The 24251-nt window shown below is 42.2% G+C and overlaps 1 protein-coding gene across 3 annotated transcripts in view; it reads left to right on the top strand.

Annotated features, from left to right (window-relative positions):
* The window catches only part of DOCK1 (dedicator of cytokinesis 1), a 551011-nt gene that overhangs the window by 136045 nt on the left and 390715 nt on the right, over nt 1-24251 (top strand). For all 3 annotated transcript variants that reach the window (XM_073354059.2, XM_073354058.2, XM_078853851.1), the window contains exons 25-26: nt 1110-1216; nt 17020-17147. In XM_073354059.2, coding sequence (XP_073210160.1) covers nt 1110-1216; nt 17020-17147 — 235 coding nt within the window. The remainder of the gene's footprint in view (nt 1-1109; nt 1217-17019; nt 17148-24251) is intronic.

Raw genomic sequence — 24251 nt, 5'->3', positions numbered from 1 at the left:
AAAAATAGTAATTTATTTTAGATGTTTTGATTACAGACTCTATATTGTCTTCAATTGTATATTCTGTGATTTTATTGAGGTAGTTAAGAGAACATTCAAGTGTTAATAAAATAAATGTGGAAATTCAGAGTTAATTTAAAAAAAATGCTTGGAGGCTTGAAAATGAGAAGGCTATCATTCAAAAGCTGAATTTCAGTTTGGAAATACTCCGTACAAAAAATTATAATTATTGCTGAAACTTTTCATTGCACCCAGAAGCTAACGTATAACTTTTCATTTACCTATTTTGCATCCCACTGTATATCCTTTTCTATTAAGTCTCCTTGGGCCATGAGTATAGAGTTCCAAGACTAAGCCATTTTTGAAAGATGTATGGCAGCAAAAAGGATTGAAAAATTTGTCCAAAAGTGAAATACTGGCCATTGGACCATCTTACTGAAGTATGTTGTAAATTTTCCATCACTTTACATCTTAATCAAGATTGGATGTCTTTCTAAGAGATATGCTTAGCTCAACCACAAGTTATAGGGCTTAATGCAGGAACTACTGGGTCAAGTTCAATGACCTCTGTTATGCAGGTTGTCAACCAGGTCCCTTCTGGTCCCAAAGCCTATGGTTTTTTCTGCTTCAGTCTCAGTTCTGCCCCTACCCCAATCAAAGCTGTTCACATAAAGGATCCTTACTATCGTGCTTCTTCCCCTACCTAAGTAGCAGGCTTCTGCATTTACAATAACTCATATTTATTTGTCTTATGTGCATTGCCTCTGCGCTTCAGTTAGACTTTGAAATACATAAGCCGAAATGAAAAATGGAGAAGGTGTATGCTGCTACATGAGTAGAGCCTTGTTCATCTCTAATGGAGTGAGGGACAAAAATGAAGAGTAGAAATAAATATATTGGCCAAAGAAATTTAAACTAATTCTGAACACTTAATTGCCGTTCTATAACTCCTCACTATGTAGAAAAGGACCTGGTTCTCCTCTTCTCTCCCCGCCCCCAAGTGTTTACTGAACTAACTCATCAATTTCTTCTCTAGCCACAGACATTTGTTTTCATTTACTTTTGAGAAATTAATATATTCCTTTTCTTAATTGCCTATTTTTATATAGCAAGCTGTTTACAGATTTCATCCTAAATGTTCCAATGGGCCGGCTCACAATTCAGAAGTTGTACTGTTTGATCGAAATAGTTCACAGTGACCTCTTCACGCAACATGGTAAGCAAAACCCTGGAAATCATTACGTTGTCACATTATTCATTGTCTCTAGACCTCCGTCAGTGTTAGTTTTGTCCTCACTGCAGAAGGTAGTCGAGATTGCAACCAATTAAAGTTGTTCCACTACAAGGACAAGCAGATTTAGACTGTGTAAGAAAATGCTAATTCACAATTAGTATAGCGGGTAGATCATGGAGAAATGAAGGCAAAAACTTGTAATTTAAAAGAGCATTAACACTTAGTGTAATTGGCATGGATTGTAATTTTTAAAATATGAAATTGTCACTTTTGCATTTCTGTAATGGACTCTTGTGTCAAGGAAACTGAGAGAGAGAACTCGACCTTTCTGATGTTTTATATTTTAAATCCTTCCCACAAATTCCAAATTAAATACATTGACACTATACCAGGCACCCATGTTTTCATTCCACTTTGCAGCTAGTGGCCCAATGAAGGAGAAGTTAAAATGGTTATTTTATGGATTATCTAGGTTTTCATTTGAGGTACAGCATTGCCTTTCTTTCTAGATGGCTATAGTGTAGCCAGAAGTGTTGTTTCCTGGTGAGATAAGTTAACATAGTGATCAACTAACTGTTGCCCTCTCCTCCCTTCCTAGTAATCTCTTCAATTTTGTCAGAGTTCTAAAGGCCTGAGGAGAGAGAGGCAAAGTCCTTCTCTTCATTTAGATGTTTTGTAGTGATCAAGTAGGGTGAATGAATTTAACCAGGATAGCTTAAAAGGAAGCTGCTCAAACCATTTGGACCCCAAATTTAGATTTGATGGGTTCTTTTTTAAAAGCATTACAAATCTTAATAGTAATAAATGCTGTATTTATAAACTGTGACTGAGCAGTGAAAAATTATTTTTGGATTTAAACGTCCCCCTGAAGGGTTCACAAGCAGGCAGACTTATATTGGCATATATATATATATATGGACCATAAAGTAAAATGGGCTATAAAAGAGAGCAGTCTAATTTTGCTGCCCAATTTATATGAAACTACTGCAGCATAGATGAAGAAAAGTAAATTTTTAATTTTAGAAATATGGTCAATCTTGATTATTTAAGGGAATTTTAGTAATACTGATAAAGATTTTAAAGAAGATTAAACCTGAAAGTATCTATTTAATTCTTTTAATGTATCTGTTTTCTGGGTAACAATGTTACAGATTTAACAAACATAATTCCTTTGTTTTGTCTGATATGATTATAAAAAGATGCCACTTAGGTGAGAGAAGTAACAAGTAACAGGGACTTGAAACTTTCTAGAAGGCTGTGGTCCTTTTTTATCGATTGTCAGTTTTACTTGTAGGTAAAGATGACACACAGAAAAAATAAATGAAGTCTGACCTTAGTGATTGGAACATAGAGTAGTAGGACTTTGATAAATAGGCTTCCTCAGCATTGCAAGGTGTGCAAGGCAAACCTTGCCCCCCCCCCAAACCAAAAAAACCCAAAAGAAACCCAAAGTCAATTAAAAAGTTTGTCCTATTGAAAAGAAAAATGCATTGACGCTTTTATTTAAGATTATACTGTACATTTCATGGGCTATATGTCTTTCCATTCTTAACCTATATTTCTCAGGAATTTAGTGATTATGTTGGAAAAATTCCTTTTGTTGCTAAAATATTGGGGAAAGGAGCTAGATAAAAAATTGCTGGGGAAACAGTTCTTAGAATTATTCATAAGAGGAGTATGAAACTGATTTTTCAGAGTGCATTAGTCCTTAACACCCAACATTTTGAAAGGGCTGTGCAATAGGTGCTGCTCCTTAAAATGCACAAGTACCCTCTGCACCGGTAGTGTTCTGTAGTTATCTGAATTATATGTACCCTCATAGCACCGAACTGTGAAAATGTAGCCCTAAATGTACGGAGTAATTGCTTTTCCTGTTTTGAATTTTTTTAAGTAAATTGATTGGTTAAACCCAGTGTACACACATACACAGATATTCTGAAGCAGTATATATGCCTTCACATGCAGAGTGCCTGCCTGAGAGTAACTGCTCCCAATGGTTCACAGATCATTTAGTGTATTAGGAGGCAAATTTAGCAGATTGCTAATAAAATAAATTCCATGAATCTTTCATAATAAGGTGACTCTAGCACATAAATGCAGGAATGTATATAGTAAAGATAAGAAACCAGGAAGAAGGATCAAAATGGAACAACATGAATGTAAAATATACCACCATGTATAAAGGAAATTAAAGGGTAAAAACTTATTCTAAGGTTACTTTGTGGGCTAAAATAATTTTGTAAAAGCAAGGAAGCATGATAATATATGCATAAAACTTCTTATAGTCACATTGTACTTGTATCTGAGGAAGTGGGTTTTTTACCCATGAAAGCTTATGCCCAAATAAATCTGTTAGTCTTTAAGGTGCCACCAGACTCCCTGTTGTTTTTATGGATACAGACTAACACGGCTACCCCCTGATATTGTACTTGCATGTCCCTAATACTGAAATAAGTGTACCCTCTAGGACCCATAATCTATGTTAAAGGTACTTCGACTTAAGCCTCACACTTCAGGAGAGACTGGATGGTTAATGAGACTGATAATGAGAGTCAGAAACTACACCAGCAGCATCCAAAACAGCTGTACCAGCAGAGCTGCATGGAACGAGGTCCAGTAGAGCCATCCTCTGTTTACACACCTGGAACTACGACATTAAATGCTTAGTAACCTCAGTAGATGAGGTTGAAAGAACAAGTTACAGTAAAAGCTGTTTTATCTGGCATATTGGGAGAATGTGGGGTGCCGGTAAGTGAAAAATACCAGATAACTAAGAGGGAGGGAGTTTGGGTGCAGGAGGGGACACGTGAGGGGGTGTGGGATGCCGGATCCGTGGGGCGTTCACCTTGGGCAGCTCCCCGCAAGCAGTGACCTGTCCTGGCTGCTCTTAGGCAGAGGTGCGGCAGGCGACTCTGCGTGCTGTCTCCGCCAACAGGCACTGCCCCCACAGCTCCAGTTGGCCACGGTTCCCAGCCAATGGAAGCTGAAGAGCTAGTGCTCGGGGCAGGAGCAGCACACGGAGCCACCTGCTGTGCCTCCGCCTAGGAGCAGCCAAGACAGGTTGCTGCTTGTGGGGAGCCTCCCAAGGTGAGCACCGCCCAGAACCGGCACCCCACACCCACTCTTGTGCCCCAAGCCGCTACCCTGAGCCCTCTCCCGAACCCAAATTCCCTCCCAGAGCCTGTGCTCCACACCTCCTCCCGCACCAACCAGACTATAAACCGGAATTTCAATGAAGATCAGAAATGCCGGTTTATACAACTTTATGGTTGGTGAAGTGTCTGATAAAACAGCTTTTACTGTACCATGAACAAGCCAGAAAACTGCACCAGCAAAAGCCCTATCACACGAGTAGAGCAGTTCAGCAGGATCTTCATGCTCTCTAGGCCTCTAAGAAATAACTGTAACTGAACGTTTCCTGTTAGGTTTCTGGACATCTGTGATAACCTCCTCATGTTGGTGTCTAACAGCAAGAGGAATAAAGCAGACTCCTTAGCAAATGGTAGATGGGGAGAACTAGAAACAGCTTTTAAAGCCCTTGAGGTTTCTGATGGTCAGAAATGGTGTGGAGGAGATGTAAAATATTCACCACATAATTGACTTACTCTGACATTCAAGTGAAGAGTGAGGACAAGAGAGTATTTGGGTGGTGATGGAGGACAGGATATGAAATGTGAGGGGATTGATTGAATGGTGAAGAAAGGTGAGGGTGACTTACTGAACAGATGGTGAGAGAGGATGTGGTGATGGGAGATGTGAGTAAGAGGGCACTCTTCTCTAGAAGACCATTTTAATGGTTTGCGGTGCATGTATGTTTAGTGTTAGACATAGTTAGACATAGTGTTAGACATAGTGTTAGCCCAGTTTTGGTGACAATGTTTGATGGCTTTCAGGGGGTATTAGTGAAATGAGCCTCTGATCTCAGTACAGTTTTTAGAAGATGGGTCACAAATGTAAATCGAAGTGGACAAGGCCAAACACTGAATGGGAATGGAGTCTCAAACATTCCGTGCTCCAGATCACGGTTGAAGTAGGTTACCAAGGCATTAGGTTTGCTACCAGTTTTTGTGGCTAGAGAGCTGACTGCCCTGGGGACTTTTCACAAACATTAACATTTGTTTGAAAATAAATTAAGCCAATAGCTCTGTCCACAGCCAATCTCCCCTAACCCTTGCCTTTTGCGATTAGTGAGTCCTTATTACATCGTTCCCCAGCCCCAGTCTCTCTTCATTTATTCAAGACGCTAATTTTAAAATGATAGGCTATTAATATGAAAATATTGTTATGCGTTAGCCCAGTATCTTAGATTCATAGAATATCAGGGTTGGAAGGGACCTCAGGAGGTCATCTCGTCCAACCCCCTGCTCAAAGCAGGACCAATCTCCCAACTAAATCATCCCAGCCAGGGCTTTGTCAAGCCTGACCTTAAAAACTTCTAAGGAAGTAGATTCCACCACCTCCCTAGGTCACTCATTCCAGTGCTTCACCACCCTCCTAGTGAAAAAGTTTTTCCTAATATCCAACCTAAACCTCCCCCACTGCAACTTGAGACCATTACTCCTCGTTCTGTCATCTGCTACCACTGAGAACAGTCTAGATCCATCCTCTCTGGAACGCCCTTTCAGATAGTTGAAAGCAGGTATCAAATCCTCTCTCATTCTTCTCTTTCACAGACTAAACAATCCCAGTTCCCTCAGCCTCTCCTAATAAATCATGTGCTCCAGCCCCCTAATCATTTTTGTTGCCCTCTGCTGGACGTTTTCCAATTTTTCCACAACCTTCTTATAGTGTGTGGCCCAAAACTGGACACAGTACTCCAGATGAGGCCTCACCAATGTCAAATAGAGGGGAACGATCACGTCCCTCAATCTGCTGGCAATGCCCCTACTTCTACATCCCAAAATGCCATGGGCCTTCTTGGCAACAAGGGCACACTGTTGACTCATATCCAGCTTCTCGTCCACTGTAACCCCTAGGTCCTTTTCTGCAGAACTGCTGCCTAGCCATTCGGTTTCTATCTGTAGCAGCACATGGGATTCTTCCGTCCTAAGTGCAGGACTCCGCACTTGTCCTTGTTGAACCTCATCAGGTTTCTTTTGGCCCAATCCTCTAATTTGCCTAGGTCGCTCTGTATCCTATCCCTACCCTCCAGCGTATCTACCTCTCCTCCCAGTTTAGTGTCATCTGCAAACTTGCTGAGGGTGCAATCCACACCATCTTCCAGATCGTTAATGAAGATATTGAACAAAACTGGCCCGAGGACTGACCCTTGGGGCACTCCACTTGATACCGGCTGCCAACTAGACATGGAGCCATTGATCACTACCCGTTGAGCCCAACAATCTAGCCAGCTTTCTCTCCACCTTATAGTCCATTCATCCAGCCCATACTTCTTTAACTTGCTGGCAAGAATACTGTGGGAGACCATGTCAAAAGTCAAGGAACAACATGTCCACTGCTTTTCCCTCATCCACAGAGCCAGTTATCTCGTCATAGAAGGCAATTAGATTAGTCAGGCATGACTTGCCCTTGGTGAATCCACGCTGACTGTTCCCGATCACTTTCCTCTCCTCTAAGTGCTTCAGAATTGATTCCTTGAGGACATGCTCCATGATTTTTCCAGGGACTGAGGTGAGGCTGACTGTCCTGTAGTTCCCAGGATCCTCCTTTTTTAGAGATGGGCACTACATTAGCCTTTTTCCAGTCGTCTGGGACCTCCCCCATCGCCACGAGTTTTCAAAGATAATGGCCAATGGCTCTGCAATCACATCCGCCAACTCCTCTAGCACTCTCGGATGCAGCATATCCAGCCCCATGGACTTGTGCTCATCCAGCTTTTCTAAATAGTCCCGAACCACTTCTTTCTCCACAGAGGTCTGGTCACCTCCTCCCCATGCTGTGCTGCCCAGTGCAGTAGTCTGGGAGCTGACCTTGTTCGTGAAGACAGAGGCAAAAAAAGCATTGAGTACATTAGCTTTTTCCACATCCTCTGTCACTAGGTTGCCTCCCTCATTCAGTAAGGGGCCCACACTTTCCTTGACTTTCTTCTTGTTGCTAACATACCTGAAGAAACCCTTCTTGTTACTTTTAACATCTCTTGCTAGCTGCAACTCCAGGTGTGATTTGGCCTTCCTGATATCACTCCTGCATGCCCGAGCAATATTTTTATACTCTTCCCTGGTCATTTGTCCAATTTTCCACTTCTTGTAAGCCTTTTTTTTTTTGTGTTCAAGATCAGGAAGGATTTCACTGTTAAGCCAAGCTGGTCGCCTGCCATATTTACTATTCTTTCTACACATTGGGATGGTTTGTCCCCGTAACCTCAATAAGGATGCTTTAAAATACAGCCAACTCTCCTGGACTCCTTTCCCCCTCATGTTATTCTCCCAGGGGATCCTGCCCATCAGTTCCCTGAGGTTGTGAAAGTCTGCTTTTCTGAAGTCCAGGGTCTGTATTCTGCTGCTCTCCTTTCTTCCTTGTGTCAGGATCCTGAACTCGACTGTCTCATGGTCACTGCCTCCCAGGTTCCCATCCACTTTAGCTTCCCCTACTAATTCTTCCTGGTTTGTGAGCAGCAGGTCAAGAAGAGCTCTGCCCCTAGCTGTTCCTCCAGCACTTGCACCAGGAAAATGTCCCCTAAACTTTCCAAAAACTTCTTGGATTGTCTGTGCACTGCTGTATTGCTCTCCCAGCAGATATCTGAGAGATTGAAGTCTCCCATGAGAACCAGGGCCTGCGATCTAGTAACTTCCGTGAGTTGCTGGAAGAAAGCCTCATCCACCTTATCCCCCTGGTCCGGTGGTCTATAGCAGACTCCCACTACAACATCACCCTTCTAAACTTAATCCAGAGACTCTCAGGTTTTTCTGCAATTTCATACCAGAGCTCTGAGCAGTCATACTGCTCTCTTACATACAGTGCAACTCCCCCACCTTTTCTGCCCTGCCTGTCCTTCCTGAACAGTTTATATCCACCCATGACAGTACTCCAGTCATCCCACCAAGTCTCTGTTGTTCCAATCACATCATAATTCCTTGACTGTGCCAGGACTTCCAGTTCTCCCTGCTTGTTTCCCAGGCTTCTTGCATTTGTATATAGGCACTTGAGATAACTTGCTGTTTGTCCTGCTTTCTTAGTATGAGGCAGGAGCCCTCCTGTCTCGCGCTCTCCTGTTCGTGCTTCCTCTTGGTATCCCACGTCCCCACTAACTCAGGGATTTGGTCTCCTTCCCCGTGTGAACCTAGTTTAAAGCCCTCCTCACTAGGTTAGCCAGCCTGCTTGCGAAGATGCTCTTCCCTCTCTTCGTTAGGTGGAGCCTGTCTCTGCCTAGCACTCCTCCTTCTTGGAACACCATCCCATGGTCAAAGAATCCAGAGAGTTCTCTCCGACACCACCTGCGTAGCCATTCGTTGACTTCTATGATTCGACGGTCTCTACCCAGGCCTTTTCCTTCCATGGGGAGGATGGACGAGAACACCACTTGCGCCTCAAACTCCTTTATCCTTCTTCCCAGAGCCACGTAGTCTGCAGTGATCCACTCAAGGTCATTCTTGTCAGTATCATTGGTGCCCACGTGTATATATTATACAAGTGTATTTTCTAAAAAGCCAAAGACGGTACAGGCTATTGGAATACATAAAAAGCTTTAAGACGTGTAGAAAATCAAGAAGCACTTACCCAAAAATCTTTCCCCATCAGGAAAAAATATGCTATCAAAGTACATGCCACTAGAGAACAGGACAGCTTTTATTTGTGGTATTTCCTGCTAACTTCATAAATCAGAATGCCTGGAATACATGGATTTCAGAAGACTTTGGGATATTTTCTCCACACATTTCCCCCTTCTCCCCAAGCAGCTGAAGTATCAGTTATTGACAATGCTGGGGGAACCATATTGAACCATAACCAGTGGTCTTTATTCTTTATGGAAACCTTGGGTTCCTTACTAAACATGAATGGTTCTTTGGTAGTCCAAATTATCTGCATGATTACACTGATACTGAATATCCCAAGTAAGATGTAGGATTTTGCATTTGTATTGCAGCCCCTGTTTCTTCAGAATAGATGATATAGGACATACTGGAGCACTGAATTTATTTACTTATTTTATCCACTGTTGTACCATATTCTCTGTGTAAGGAATTTTGTTCTCTCTCAGGGTCCTAGATTACTCCTTTCCCTTTATAGAACCTACATTACATTTAGCAGGATTCCTGTTGTTCTGGAGGGAAACTCCTGTACGATACTTAAATTTTGTTGCTTGTTCTGTTTCTGCAGTGATTCAAAATGGAGAACTTGTACCAAAAAGTACAGAGATTGATTAGTGTTTAAAATTAGCCAATCCGTCAAAGGAACATCAAGCAGGAAAATTTTGTTGGTGAGAAATTACCAGTTGACTTCCAAGACCCACACTTTTCCAGGCCTGTGACCATTTCCAAATTTTCTACTTTAACTTCCAAGTATAACATAGAACTCTGTACAGACTGATTCTGCTTTGGGTATTCATCACATTCCTAGCTTTAAGACAATGAATATTCACTACTGTTTGAAGGAAAACGTTTTCTTTTTCTGCTGGAAATTATTGCCCTGCGAATAGAACCAAACCAATTTATGTAAACTTGTGAGGGTCATAGTCATTGAGTTCCATCCAAAGGCTACTTTATACTTCTACTTTAGTCTGTTAGATGTCCAGCTAGTTTTATATCCTCACTTACATACTCATTTTTCTGAAGCTTGGTAGATAAATTAGATTTGTGTTTGTATTTCCCTTGTGGGGGAAACAAACAGCTAATTATCTTGGTCTTTCTTTGGCGTGGACAAAGCTCTTGGAAAATGATACCCAAACTTCTCTGTCCTCTCCCAAAAGAACTATATTAAATTGCTTCTACCTTCATTTGTCCTCAATCTGATTTGACAGAACAGTTACTGTAAGAGCATTGAAAAGATCATTTAGTCACAGTTATGTTGTTAGAGAAGTTCATTAGAGTCTTTGACAAAACATTATTGCCTTGGAATTGTATCATAAAGATGATCCAAGTGTGTCCTGTTTGATTTGCAAGAGTTATTCAAAATCTAGAGGCTGATGCTCTTTCACCCCTTTTTATGGTTTTTTGGAGGATTTCTGTTTTTGGTTTATGCAATTTGTAGATATACTAATATTGGAAGCAGTGTGGTCAATAGGAATAAAGTGTGGGACTGAGAATGAGGATATGTGGAGTCAGTATCTTGAATAAGATACTTAACATTTCTGTGAATTTGTAGAGATTTTCAAGGAAAGTTAAGCGGGTTAGGTGCCAAAATCCCTTTGGAATTCAAGGGAATTAAGTGCCCAGCTCCTTTGAAAATCCCAGCTTTCATTTCTAAAAATTGGGATGCTACTTTCTTATTTTGTAAAGCATTTTGAAGTCTAATTCTGCACAGTACTGAATATGTTGATATTTAGAAGTTAAAATCCTGATTCAGCCAGGTAGTTGGGTACATGCCTAACTCCAAGAATGCAAGCAGTACAACTGAAAGAGACAAGGTGGGTGAGAAAATATCTTTATTGGACCGACTTCTTTGTTGGTGGAAAGGGCAAGCTTTCAAGCTTCACAGAGCTCTTCTTCGGGTCTGGGGAAGGTAACCAGAGTGTCCAAGCTAAATGCAAGGTGGTACAGATGGTTAAGCATAAGGGGTTTACGCATTTTGTAGGAGACCACTTAAAATTAAGTGTGCAATTAACATCTTTGCAGTCGTAGGATAAAGGAGGCTTAGTCAGCAGCAGGGTTTGTTACAAATTGTTGTAATAAGCCATAAAAGCAGTGTCTCTGTTAAGTACATGTTTTTTAGTGTCCAGGAGAGTTATGAATTTAAGCTCCTAGGCTTGTCTTTTGAAAGTGTTGTGTAGGTTTCCTTTGAGGATGAGGAATGAGAGGTCAGATATAGAGTGATCACTTTGTGAAAAGTGTTCACCAACAGGTGATAGGATGTTTTTGTGTTTTATCATTTTTCTCTGAGAGTTCATTCAAGAGCATAGTGCTTATCTTGTTTCACCCACATATTTGTTGAGGCTTTTGATGCACTGGATGACGTTCACCACATGTTGTGATAGCATATGTAGGACCTTGGATCTTGAAAAGGTATATTTTGGGGGTTACTGATCGTCATAGCAGTAGTGATAAGTCTGTAGGATTTGCATCTGTTCTGGCACGGTCTGGTGCTGCATTAAGTTACATAGGGAGTGTGTGTATGTGTATATATTGTTTTGCAATAACCTAAAGGATGTTTTAAACTATAAATGTATTTAATTTTTGTTATGGATTTTGTTAATGACATAAAATATACAACTCAAACTCCAAGATTTGGTTTTATACTAATGATTTATCTGCTTTGTCATGGTATAACTATTTTCAGCTATTTTTCTGTAGCTTGAACTCTTTTGTAAAACAAAGCCAAGTGTCAACTGAATTATGTGAATTCTAGGTTTTTAGCTGAAAAATCAGGTGATTTCTCTATTAGAAAATTGCTTGCCAATAGAAGTTTAATAGAAAGTATACACCATTTATATGAGCTCTTACTCTTTAACTCTCATAAAAAAATGTTAATCTTTATCTCAGTGCTATATAATGGGAGCAAAGTTATTTAACATCACTTTATGGATCATTTTGTTTAATGTGTCCAAACAAAAAATTAAAAAACATACTACTTGGTGTTCATAAAAATAAATGTTTTAAACTGACAATTCGTTAATGTTCATGCAGTTTGCTGTAACAAAGTTCCCCTATGTGTTGTGGTGAGAGATTTTTGCTTGGATATTCATAAGCTGATAATGCCTGTTCAGTGCCCTCTTATAAAGATTAATACTTTATTCTCAGTGGATGTTACCCTGACATTAATCATTGTGGGATAGACCACTGCACCAGGGGAAGAACAGATGTCGAATTATTGTTTTCTGTCATCGTGTTTCATACTTGTGAGCTACCTTCAGAGCTGGCTTTTGAACAGGAGAGTTGTGATATACACTATAGATTTATTAAGGTTGCTCATTAATCAGTGTTGGGAGGTACATGTGACAGGCAGTTTGATAAAGATTAACCTTTGCTATTCTGTACTTTTTGATAATTTAAATATAGATGATAAAATATTGAGAAGAATAATCAGGTTTGTAGGAAGGATGCATTTAAAGGACCACCTGCTTTGTACACCATATTATTGTAGTGCTGGTTGTGAAATAATTTGCCTGAAATTATTTTTGGATTGGTAAATCTGGGTCATACTGCCTGAAATTAGGGCTGGCTAGAAAACATCAATTTGATTTTGTGGGAAAAATTTTAGGTTTTGAAAATTGTTTTCATTCTAATGCAGAATGAAGCAGAGACCTTTCAAAATGTTTAGTTCCATCATGGAACTGAGAAACATTCCTGACAAATTGGCTTTTTTTTAAATATACAGGAAAAAACGTTGTCAACATTTTTTCAACCTCCTCTAGCTGTGATGCATGCTATGAGCAGAGGTGAAATTGTAGTCCAAAGGTAAAGAATTTTGCCTCCCAGCACAAATATTAGGTCTGCTCCTTGAATGCTGGAAGGGGAAGTGTTTATTGATACAAAAATCACTCACCCTCTAAACACTACTACTGTCAAATGCTTTTTATGTATACATTTCCCAATGTATCATAATCACAGTTTCCATTTTCTTAGTTTCTGATATTTATTACTTTCAGACTGCTGGAAAATAAGCTTTAGAGTGTAGAGTTATTTCTGTACAGTGTTCCCATAATTAGGTATAGGGTACCAGCAGGTCCCAGAAAGATCTCATGGTGATGACCGTGATTGTAATGTACTTTTATTTGCCTATGAAAGCTATCATGTCTGGGTAGGAAATCTCCAAGTAGTATAACTAATGTTACTGTCCCAAACAAGTACAAGTATGGGAGTGAATAACTTTTTTCAGTGAAGCCTTTGAAACAAAGCTAAGGCCAAATCCAATAGCAGAGTTATCTTCTGTGAAAATTTGTGTGTGTGTGACTGATATTGATTGATGGTGCACCGTAGACATCTTTGACTCATTGTTTTATCTTCATGTTATATAACCTGCAAGATTTACAAACTACACAGTTCATTTACTCAGAGCTTGATTCTTGGGAATGCAGAGATCCACTGAAATGATGACTGAGAAATTTTGTCAAGTCCTCTTCGCTACTTGAAAGGAGCCAGCCCTCAGAATAGAGGTTTATAATTTCAAATGGAAGTAATATGACAAATCAATTAGGTAGTTTTCCTTGTCTCTCAAAGTCAGCTTGCTTACCTTCTCTATTGATCAGTCTCAGCTCCAGGCAACGCACTCAAAGCTGATGTAACTGCAATTTTAGCTTTCCACATGCTTTCCAGATACTACATTGATCTGTGACCATTCTCTAGTAGTAGGATTTAAAAGGGACATGAACTGTGCAATCTCTAATTAAGGGCTTTTGTAATGGTACTGATTGATGCACTCAGAGGCTTCACAAAGATAAGTTAGCAGAGGCGCTGCTACCTGATTGGGGACCCTAAGCCGGAATATTCCCCTCCCCCGACCACATACTAATGATTAATAGGAGGGCCCCTTGAGCTGCTTGGGGCCCTAAAGCAATTGCTTAGTCTGCTTATGCCTAGCGCCAGTTCAGGAAGTTAGTACGGTTACTCCTCCATAGTGCCTGCCAACCGTGTGTCAGAATCCCCCTTTTACTCATTTCATTAAAAGCAGTATTCCACAACTAGTTATTATAAAAAAAAAAAAAAAAATGCCTATTTTGAGTCTGAGGTAAATGAAGTCCTCACAATTTAATCTTATTGAATTACTTATGAATACATTACAGCAGCTAGTGTTCAAGAAGCTATTTGTTTTGCTCCTTATTAGGAGTTAAACATATTAAAGCATACTTAATCAGACCTATGACCGTATGTATAACCTCCTCCATAACAGATTTGAAAGGCTGCAACGTGTGATAGATGTTCTAAAAATCTGCAATGTATTACCTCAAAACATCTTCACAGGAAAATAAAAGTTTGGATTAATATTTATAAGAGTATTTCTTAGCAACATTTCTAATACTCTTCTTATTTAGCTGATGGCAAGATATTCTTCTGTGTCCCATATCCCTATTTTTTCATTGCCATAATCTTTAGTGAATATGTTTTAGGATCATGTATCTTAAAAACTCACAGCAGACTATTAGGTTAAATACTTATAATTCATTATCTGCCATGTAGGAGTGTTGTCCAACTTCATATTACATAAACTGTTTTCAGATACAATAAAAGATTCTGTCAATGTGCTGTTTTATTAATGTTTGTTATGCATGTATACATTTTCTTGTCTGTTAGGTAAAACAAAATCTTATTAATTTATTATAGACCCTTAAGGTTTTGTTTGTACTTTTAAAAACTGAAATGCCGTTTTGGCCACTGGTACAGTATGTTAACTTTTTAGGCTATGTCTACACTTAAAATGCTACCGTAGCACAGCTGCAACTGTGCCACTGTAGAGCTTCAGTGTGGACATTCACTACAGCAACGGGAGGGGTTCTGCCTTCACTGCCCTGAAAGGTGGTAGCTAAGTCGACAGAAGAATTCTTTCGTTGGCCTAGTGCTGTCAATACCAGGGATTAGGTTGGCATTGCTTCGTCTCCTAAGGTGTGTGGATTTTTCACACTCTTGAGAGATGTAGCTATGCTGATGAATGTTTCAAGTGTAGACCATCCCCCTGAACTTTCTAGTCTCTCAAAATGTGAATCTATAGGTAATACTTACCTGTAAGGTACATAGAACCCTATAACGACAATATTTATCTGAAGCTAATTGGAAGTACTTGCATTATTTGAGAGACTGTAAAATATTAGCCATGCTGTTATTTAAAACAGTATTAAAACATCACCATAATACTTTCCCTTTTTCATGTGAATGTGACATTTCCAGAAAAATATGCTGCCTATCACTTTTTTTTTATAACCTAGTCCCTTGTGTAACATATGGGTAGTGTGCTCAACCATTCAGGTGGAGCTCATGCTTCCGCGCATGTGTAGTCCCTCAGGGTGACCAAGGTGTGACATAAATGAGCTTTGTTGAGAGATCTCTTCACTGTTTGGCCAGAAAGATGGTGAATGTAATATTGATTAAATTTTGGGTGTGTGCAGTGGGAGAGGGCTTTGGAAAGAGATGGTTGGAAACTGTGTTCGTGGCTAAAGCAGAGTAAAATGTTTCACAGAACTATCTGGATTTTCAGACATCCTATAAAATTAATATGCAGGAAGTATTGTTTGGGAAAAAAAATCCCATGAATTTCAGTACCAGGTTGCTTGCATGCATCATCAAATAGTTGAGTGATGTTTGATACATTAGGACTCGATGTTGCCTCGTGTTGCAGTGATATCATTTTGTATGGCCAATATCATTACTTGTCCTGGAAGGACATTCAGAAAAAGTGACAACAAATTAGTGTCAAGTATCAGGGGGTAGCCGTGTTAGTCTGTATCCATAAAAACAACAAGGACTCTGGTGGCACCTTAAAGACTAACAGATTTATTTGGGCATAAGCCTTTGTAGGTAAAAAACCACTTCTTTAGATGCATGGAGTGAAAAGTACAGATGCAGGCATTATCATACTGACACATGAAGAGAAGGGAATTACCTCACAAGTGGAGAACTGGTGTTGACAGGGCCAATTCAATCGGGGTGAATGTAGTCCACTCCCAATAATCAGTGAGGAGGTGTCAATAGGTGAGGAGGCAAAGCTGCTTTTGTAATGAGCCAGCCATGAAAACTTACGCCCAAATAAACCAAGTAGTGTGAAGCAGCATTCTCCTCAAGGAATGTGGTGTCCTCTTTATCTGTTTTTTTTTTCCATCTCTGTCCTCAGTTGAGTACCTCGAGGGCAGCCCATGTTGCTCTTTCAGCTCTGACAAGAAACATTTAGCTTTGCTACTTTTTGAGGTGGAAGGAACTGTTTCTCTCCACCACCGTCTCCGCTTCTCAGTTGGGGTGGGGACACCCACAAAAATCACTGCATTGCTCCAACTCATCATTAAGGGTTCTGTGTCAAGTCAGGACAGTTCCTTACTTCTTGAATACATCCTCCTTCCCCTCAAAACAAAAACTTAATGAAACAACTTTCGACTCTTTTTGCAGCCTAATTTGCAGAGCACATGTTCACTGGATTGTGTCAATGCTAACTTGATAGTTCTTCCTTTTGCTTGAGTGTTATAGGGAAGTTGAACAGTCCTATCCATTCAGAATGTAAAGGTGCTGTACAGTTACACATGCAAAACGGCATAACTTTTTCTTCAGTTATGCAGTGCCTTGTGCTCAGTTGTGGATGTGTTATTTGTATGATCACAATGCTTAAATACATGTACTTATAAGTAGGAGTAGTCATGTGTTTAAAGTTATGCATATGCTTAAGTTCCTTGCTGAATTGGAGGCTGGGGACAAAGCTTGTACCAATCTTTATACTTCAGGTTGTCTAAGGGAATGTCTACACTGCAATAAAAGACATGCGGCAGCAAGTCTCAAAGCCTGAGCCAACTGACTCAGTTGACCTGGGCTCTGAGACTCACTGTTGCAGGGATTTTTTTGCTGTGCTATTGACTGTCTGGTTTTTTTGTTCTTTTTTAAACTTTTGCCCAAAATTTGGTCTGGCCTTCTGTCTGCCAGGAAGTTAACTTTTTTCCTGAAAGTTTTGTTTAAAATATTCGCTCTGTTTGCAGTATGATGTGTGTATACTATGAAATTATGTTAGACATACTTGTAACATTGTATCTTTATGTGCAGACTGCAGGGAGATCTTGCTGCCAATGATGACAGATCAGTTGAAGTATCATTTGGAAAGGCAGGAAGACTTGGAGGCTTGCTGCCAACTGCTTAGTAACATCCTGGAAGTCCTTTACAAGAAAGATGTGGTTAGTAACTGACGTTTATACCAATTAGCCCTTAAGAATACTACGTCTTGTGAGTGATAAGGGTGATCATGAAGTAAAGCTGGCAATGACTTCGTTTTTGTCATTTATTTTTGTTCTGAGTTTTAGCTTTCTTTTTCTTCTCCTCCTCTCTTGTGGTGTTCGGTGGTGAGGTGGTGTTTCTGATGTTTACTCTTTCACCATGTTGCTCTCTGGCTCCAAGGTTTCTCACTTATGACAACCTTTATTCTGGCCAAGAGGAAATACGGTTCCCTCTGGAGCTCATCCCATAACACCACTCCAGATATTGGTCAGATACTCACAGGAGTTGAGTATCCTTCCTCCACAGCACTTGCACCTCCTGCCAGTTGGGGAGTGTTGGATGAGTTTGGAATATGAATTCTTTAGCCTCTTCATTGCATTGATGCTTGTTTATTGGGCCTGCTTTTGGTTCTTTGGTGGTTGTTCATCAACTAAAGAGGATAAAAACTGAGGGTATGTCTACACTACGAAATTAGGTCGAATTTATAGAAGTCGGTTTTTTTGAAATCGGTTTTATATATTCGAGTGTGTGTGTCCCCACAGAAAATGCTCTAAGTGCATTAAGTGCATTAACTCGGCGGAGAGCTTCCACAGTACCGAGGCAAGCGTCGACTTCCGGAGCGTTGCACTGTGGGTAGCTATCCCACAGTTCCCGCAGTCTCCGCTGCCCATTGGAATTCTGGGTTGATATCCCAATGCCTGATGGGGCTAAAACATGGTCGCGGGTGGTTCTGGGTACATATCGTCAGGACCCCGTTCCCACCCTCCCTCCCCCCGTGAAAGCAAGGGCAGACAATCATTTCGCGCCTTTTTTGTCTGCTGCCAGCCAAAGATGTAAAGGATAGATGGAGTGGGTCAGAACAAGAAATAGACCAGATTTGTTTTGTACTCATTTTCCTCCTCCCCTGTCTAGATCACACTGCAGTCAGTCACAGAGAAGGCGCAGCGAGGTTAATCTAGCCATGTATCAATCAGAGGCCAGGCTAACCTCCTTGTTCCAATAACAACGATAACTTTGGTGCACCATTTCTTATTGGAACCCTCCGTGGAGTCCTGCCTGAAATACTCCTTGATGTACAGGCACACCCTTTGTTGATTTTAGCTCCCTGAAGCCAACCCTGTAAGCCGTGTCGTCAGTCGCCCCTCCCTCCGTCAGAGCAACGGCAGACAATCCTTCCGCGCCTTTTTTCTGTGCGGACGCCATACCAAGGCAAGCATGGAGGCCGCTGAGCTCATTTTGGCAATTAGGAGCACATCAACCACCACACGCATTATCCAGCAGTATATGCAGCACCAGAACATGGCAACGCGATACCGGGCGAGGAGGCGACGTCAGCGCGGTCCCGTGAGTGATCAGGACATGGACACAGATTTCTCTGAAAGCATGGGCCCTGCCAATGCATGCATCATGGTGCTAATGGGGCAGGTTCATGCTGTGGAACGCCGATTCTGGGCTCGGGAAACAAGCACAGACTGGTGGGACCGCATAGTGTTGCAGGTCTGGGACGATTCCCAGTGGCTGCGAAACTTTTGCATGCGTAAGGGCACTTTCATGGAACTTTGTGACTTGCTTTCCCCTGCCCTGAAGCGCATGAATACCAGGATGAGAGCAGCCCTCACAGTTGAGAAGCGAGTGGCGATAGCCCTGTGGAAGCTTGCAACGCCAGACAGCTACCGGTCAGTTGGGAATCAATTTGGAGTGGGCAAATCTACTGTGGGGGCTGCTGTGATGCAAGTAGCTCACGCAATCAAAGATCTGCTGATATCAAGGGTAGTGACCCTGGGAAATGTGCAGGTCATAGTGGATGGCTTTGCTGCAATGGGATTCCCTAACTGTGGTGGGGCTATAGACGGAACCCATATCCCTATCTTGGCACCAGAGCACCAAGCCGGCGAGTACATAAACCGCAAGGGGTACTTTTCGATAGTGCTGCAAGCTATGGTGGATCACAAGGGACGTTTCACCAACATCAACGTGGGATGGCCGGGAAAGGTGCATGATGCTCGCATCTTCAGGAACTCTGGTCTGTTTCAAAAGCTGCAGGAAGGGACTTTCTTCCCAGACCAGAAAATAACTGTTGGGGATGTTGAAATGCCTATATGTATCCTTGGGGACCCAGCCTACCCCTTAATGCCATGGCTCATGAAGCCGTACACAGGCAGCCTGGACAGTGGTCAGGAGCTGTTCAACTACAGGCTGAGCAAGTGCAGAATGGTGGTAGAATGTGCATTTGGACGTTTAAAGGCGCGCTGGCGCAGTTTACTGACTCGCTTAGACCTCAGCGAAACCAGTATTCCCACTGTTATTACTGCTTGCTGTGTGCTCCACAATATCTGTGAGAGTAAGGGTTACGTTTATGGTGGGGTGGGAGGCTGAGGCAAATCGCCTAGCTGCTGGTTATGCGCAGCCAGACACCAGGGTGGTTAGAAGAGCTCAGGAGGGCGCGGTACGCATCAGAGAAGCTTTGAAAACCAGTTTCATGACTGGCCAGGCTACAGTGTGAAAGTTCTGTTTGTTTCTCCTTGATGAAACCCCCCGCCCCTTGGTTCACTCTACTTCCCTGTAAGCTAACCACCCTCCCCTCCTCCCTTTAATCACCGCTTGCAGAGGCAATAAAGTCATTGCTGCTTCACAGTCATGCATTCGTTATTCATTCATCACACAAATAGGGAGATGACTACCAAGGTATCCCAGGAGGGGTGGTGGAGGAGGGAAGGAAAATGCCACACAGCACTTTAAGCACAGCACTTTAAAAGTTTACAACTTTAAAATTTATTGAATGACAGCCTTCTTTTTTTTGGGCAATCCTCTGTTGTGGAGTGGCTGGTTGGCCGGAGGCCCCCCCACCGCGTTCTTGGGCGTCTGGGTGTGGAGGCTATGGAACTTGGGGAGGAGGGCGGTTGGTTACAGAGGGGCAGCAGTGGCAGTCTGTGCTCCAGCTGCCTTTGCTGCAGCTCAACCATACACTGGAGCATTCTGGTTTGGTCCTGCAGCAGCCTCAGCATTGAATCCTGCCTCCTCTCATCACGCTGCCGCCACATTTGAGCTTCAGCCCTGTCTTCAGCCCGCCACTTACTCTCTTCAGCCCTCCACCTCTCCTCCCGGTCATTTTGTGCTTTCCTGCACTCTGACATTATTTGCCTCCACGCATTCGTCTGTGCTCTGTCAGTGTGGGAGGACAGCATGAGCTCGGAGAACATTTCATCGCGAGTGCGTTTTTTTTTCTTTCTAAGCTTCACTAGCCTCTGGGAAGGAGAAGATCCTGTGATCATTGAAACACATGCAGCTGGTGGAGAAAAAAAAAGGGACAGCGGTATTTAAAAAGACACATTTTATAAAACAGTCGCTACAGTCTTTCAGGGTAAACCTTGCTGTTAACATTACATACATAGCACATGTGCTTTCGTTACAAGGTCGCATTTTGCCTCCTCCCACCGCGTGACTACCCCCTCAACCTTCCCCCCTCCCTGTGGCTAACAGCGGGGAACATTTCTGTTCAGCCACAGGCAAACAGCCCAGCAGGAATGGGCTATACTGAGTGTCCCTGAAGAAAAGCACCCTATTTCAACCAGGTGACCATGAATTATATCTCACTCTCCTGAGGATAACACAGAGAGAGAAAGAACGGATTTTGGTTGAATGCCAGCAAACATACACTGCAATGCTTTGTTCTACAGTGATTCCCGAGTATGTGTTACTGGCCTGGAGTGATAAAGTGTCCTACCATGAAGGACGAAATAAGGCTGCCCTCCCCAGAAACCTCTTGCAAAGGCTTTAGGACTACATCTAGGAGAACTGCAAATGCCAGGGCAAAGTAATCCTTTCACATGCTTGCTTTTAAACCATGTATAGCATTTTAAAAGGTACACTCACCAGAGGTCCCTTCTCCGCCTGCTGGGTCCAGGAGGCAGCCTTGGGTGGGTTCGGGGGGTACTGGCTCCAGGTCTAGGGTGAGAAACAGTTCCTGGCTGTCGGGAAAACCGGTTTCTCCGCTTGCTTGCTGTGAGCTATCTACAACCTCCTCCTCCTCCTCATCTTCTTCGTCCCCAAAACCTGCTTCCGTATTGCCTCCATCTCCATTGAAGGAGTCAAACAACACGGCTGGGGTAGTGGTGGCTGAACCCCCTAAAATGGCATGCAGCTCATCATAGAAGCGGCATGTTTGGGGCTCTGACCCAGAGCGGCTGTTCGCCTCTCTGGTTTTCTGGTAGGCTTGCCTCAGCTCCTTCAGTTTCACGCGGCACTGCTTCGGGTCCCTGTTATGGCCTCTGTCCTTCATGCCCTGGGAGATTTTCACAAAGGTTTTGGCATTTCGAAAACTGGAACGGAGTTCTGATAGCACGGATTCCTCTCCCCAAACAGCGATCAGATCCTGTACCTCCCGTTCGGTCCATGCTGGAGCTCTTTTGCGATTCTGGGACTCCATCATGGTCACCTGTGCTGATGAGCTCTGCATGGTCACCTGCAGCTTGCCACGCTGGCCAAACAGGAAATGAGATTCAAAAGTTCGCGGTTCTTTTCCTGTCTACCTGGCCAGTGCATCTGAGTTGAGAGTGCTGTCCAGAGCGGTCAGAATGGAGCACTCTGGGATAGCTCCCGGAGGCCAATACCATTGAATTGTGTCCACAGTACCCCAAATTCGAGCTGGGAACGTCGATTTAAGCGCTAATCCACTTGTCAGGGGTGGAGTAAGGAAATCGATTTAAAGAGCCCTTTAAGTCGAAATAAAGGGCTTCACTGTGTGGACGGGTGCAGGTTTAAATCGATTTAACGTTGCTAAATTCGACCTAAAGTCCTAGTGTAGACCAGGGCTGAGTGTGCTGTTTGAAATTTGTAGCAGAAAATTTCACTAGAGGAAAAAATAGTATCTTACAAGTCTCTCACTGTGAAAGAGTAGCCTTAAATGACTTTCTTAACAACAAGACTTGTTCAAGTTATGGGGAAAATCCAAAATGCTGGTTTGATGGTGTGAATGAAGAATTTGTCAGGAATTTAAAATGTACAGAAATATTCCCACGTGATCTATGACATTTAACAACAATCTGCGGGAAGTAGGCTGCTCTTCAGACAGCTCAGTAAAACAAAACAGTCCCCCTCTAGCTAGTTCTCTCAAGATATAACTAAATAACTTGATAGTGCTTCCTTCTGCTTGAGTATTATAGGGAAGTTAAACAGTCCTATCCATTCAGAATGTAAAGATGCTGTACAATTACACATGCAAAACGGCACAACTTTTTTGTGTTAGGCAGTGCCCTGTGCTCAGTTGTGGGTGTGTCATTTGCATGATCCCAGTTTTTTATTGACTAGACCAGGGGTTCTCAAACTGGGGGTCGGGACCCCTCAGGGAGTCAGGAGGTTATTACATGGGGGGTTGCGAGCTGTCAGCCTCCACTCCAAACCCTGCTTTGCCTGCAGCATTTATAATGGTGTTAAATATATAAAAAAGTGTTTTTAATTTATAAGTGTGTGGGGGGGTCGCCCTCAGAGGTGTGTTATGTGAAAGGGGTCACCAGCACAAAAGTTTGAGAACCACTGGACTAGACAGTGACTATACAAATCTCTCTCCTTTGATGGGGAGCTATACTCCATTCCGGCTATTTGCCAGCGTTAAAGATTTTTGGACCAGAGGGTTCTGAGTCTGGATTCCTGTACATGAGCGGCATAGCTACCTACACTTTGGCCAGGGCAAGTTCCAACTTTTTAAAAAAACGTCCTTGGTAACTGCATTCTTCCAGTGATCCCGGATTCTGTGGCATCAGGAAGCAGATTACGTTAAGAAAATGAGCTTCTGTCCTGACACCACAGCAGTCCCTCCCCATTTTTTGCTGTCTGCATTTCTCTCAGCAAGCTGTACTTACTGGGTTGCAGCTCCACCATCTGCTGAGCTGAACACAGTTGAGAAGGTCTGCATGAGGGGTGGGCGCAGAGTTAGGAGCTGGCTTCTGTTATTGAGAGAGAGACAACCAACAACTGGGTGAGAGAGGGCTGCTGAGCTGCCAGATGATTGAAGCCTGTATGCAGGCAGAAAAGGGAGATGGAGGAGCTGTGGGGAAAGGAAGCAGTCCCTGGAGGTGAGAGTAGGAAAGTCCCTGCTTGTCACCAGCAGGGAGCTTGAGTGCTGCGGAACAGTAGCTGCACATACATGTACTGGAGATGAGGGATACTTTTTCACATATGCCAGCTGGAGCCTCTGGAAGTTAAATGCAACCTGGTGAACCCTGGGTTATTTTTCTCACTCATTTAATAATAATAATAAAAATGCATTTCACTAGCAGGGTTGCACAGCTGTCCAACAACAGCCTACAGCATATCCTATTCAGAGAATTGTCTGGCAAAACATTTTAAATGTTGACAACCATAGAGTAGTCCCTAAAGAAAGCTGCATTAGGGCAAGGCAGGCAAGTAACTTTTAAGGAGCACGTTTACATTGTGGGAGGGGAAGCAAGTTCCCTATATTAGTATGATACTTCCCTACCCCCAAACTTTGTGGGACTTCCTCCCCCTACGGGGTTGGGACATACATCCCTAACATGTTCACAAAGGGCATTCACTGTCAACACCACACTTTTAATGTTTTTTAAAAAAAATCCTAGCAGAGCACCTCTTAAAACCAGAATATATAAAAAACAATTGAGAATTAGTTTGAAAGGCCTTAGCTAAATTGTTTAATTTATTGGATGCACTGTTGTTAAGTGTGCCATGTTTACCTTGGTCAGAGACATTTGATTTTAAATGGTGAAAAAATGTCGTTGGAAAACTAAATTGTGACCTAACCTAATGCCATAAACACTGCGTTTTTTCCCCTAAGGATTTGCTTTTTTTTTTTTTTTTAAAGTACTCTCTGTAATTGACTTTCAGTAGCAGCAGTAATAAAAAGTCTATTTTCTTTGTGCAGTCTTTGCTTTTAACAAAGACGGTTTTTCATCTTGTTGAGCAGTAGTTGTGAGGAGTTATAATTGATTTGGTTTCAACAGGATAGATGGATTTAATAACAAGCATCAATATTTGAGTTGTATTGATTGTCTTTTGGTGATAGTTTCCACTAGATTATCCTTTCTCTCCAG

Source organism: Lepidochelys kempii, chromosome 7 (assembly GCF_965140285.1).
Source record: "Lepidochelys kempii isolate rLepKem1 chromosome 7, rLepKem1.hap1, whole genome shotgun sequence".
Lineage (NCBI taxonomy): Eukaryota > Metazoa > Chordata > Testudines > Cheloniidae > Lepidochelys > Lepidochelys kempii.
Note: the sequence above shows the minus strand (reverse complement) of the source record. Positions and strands in the feature narration are given on the sequence as shown.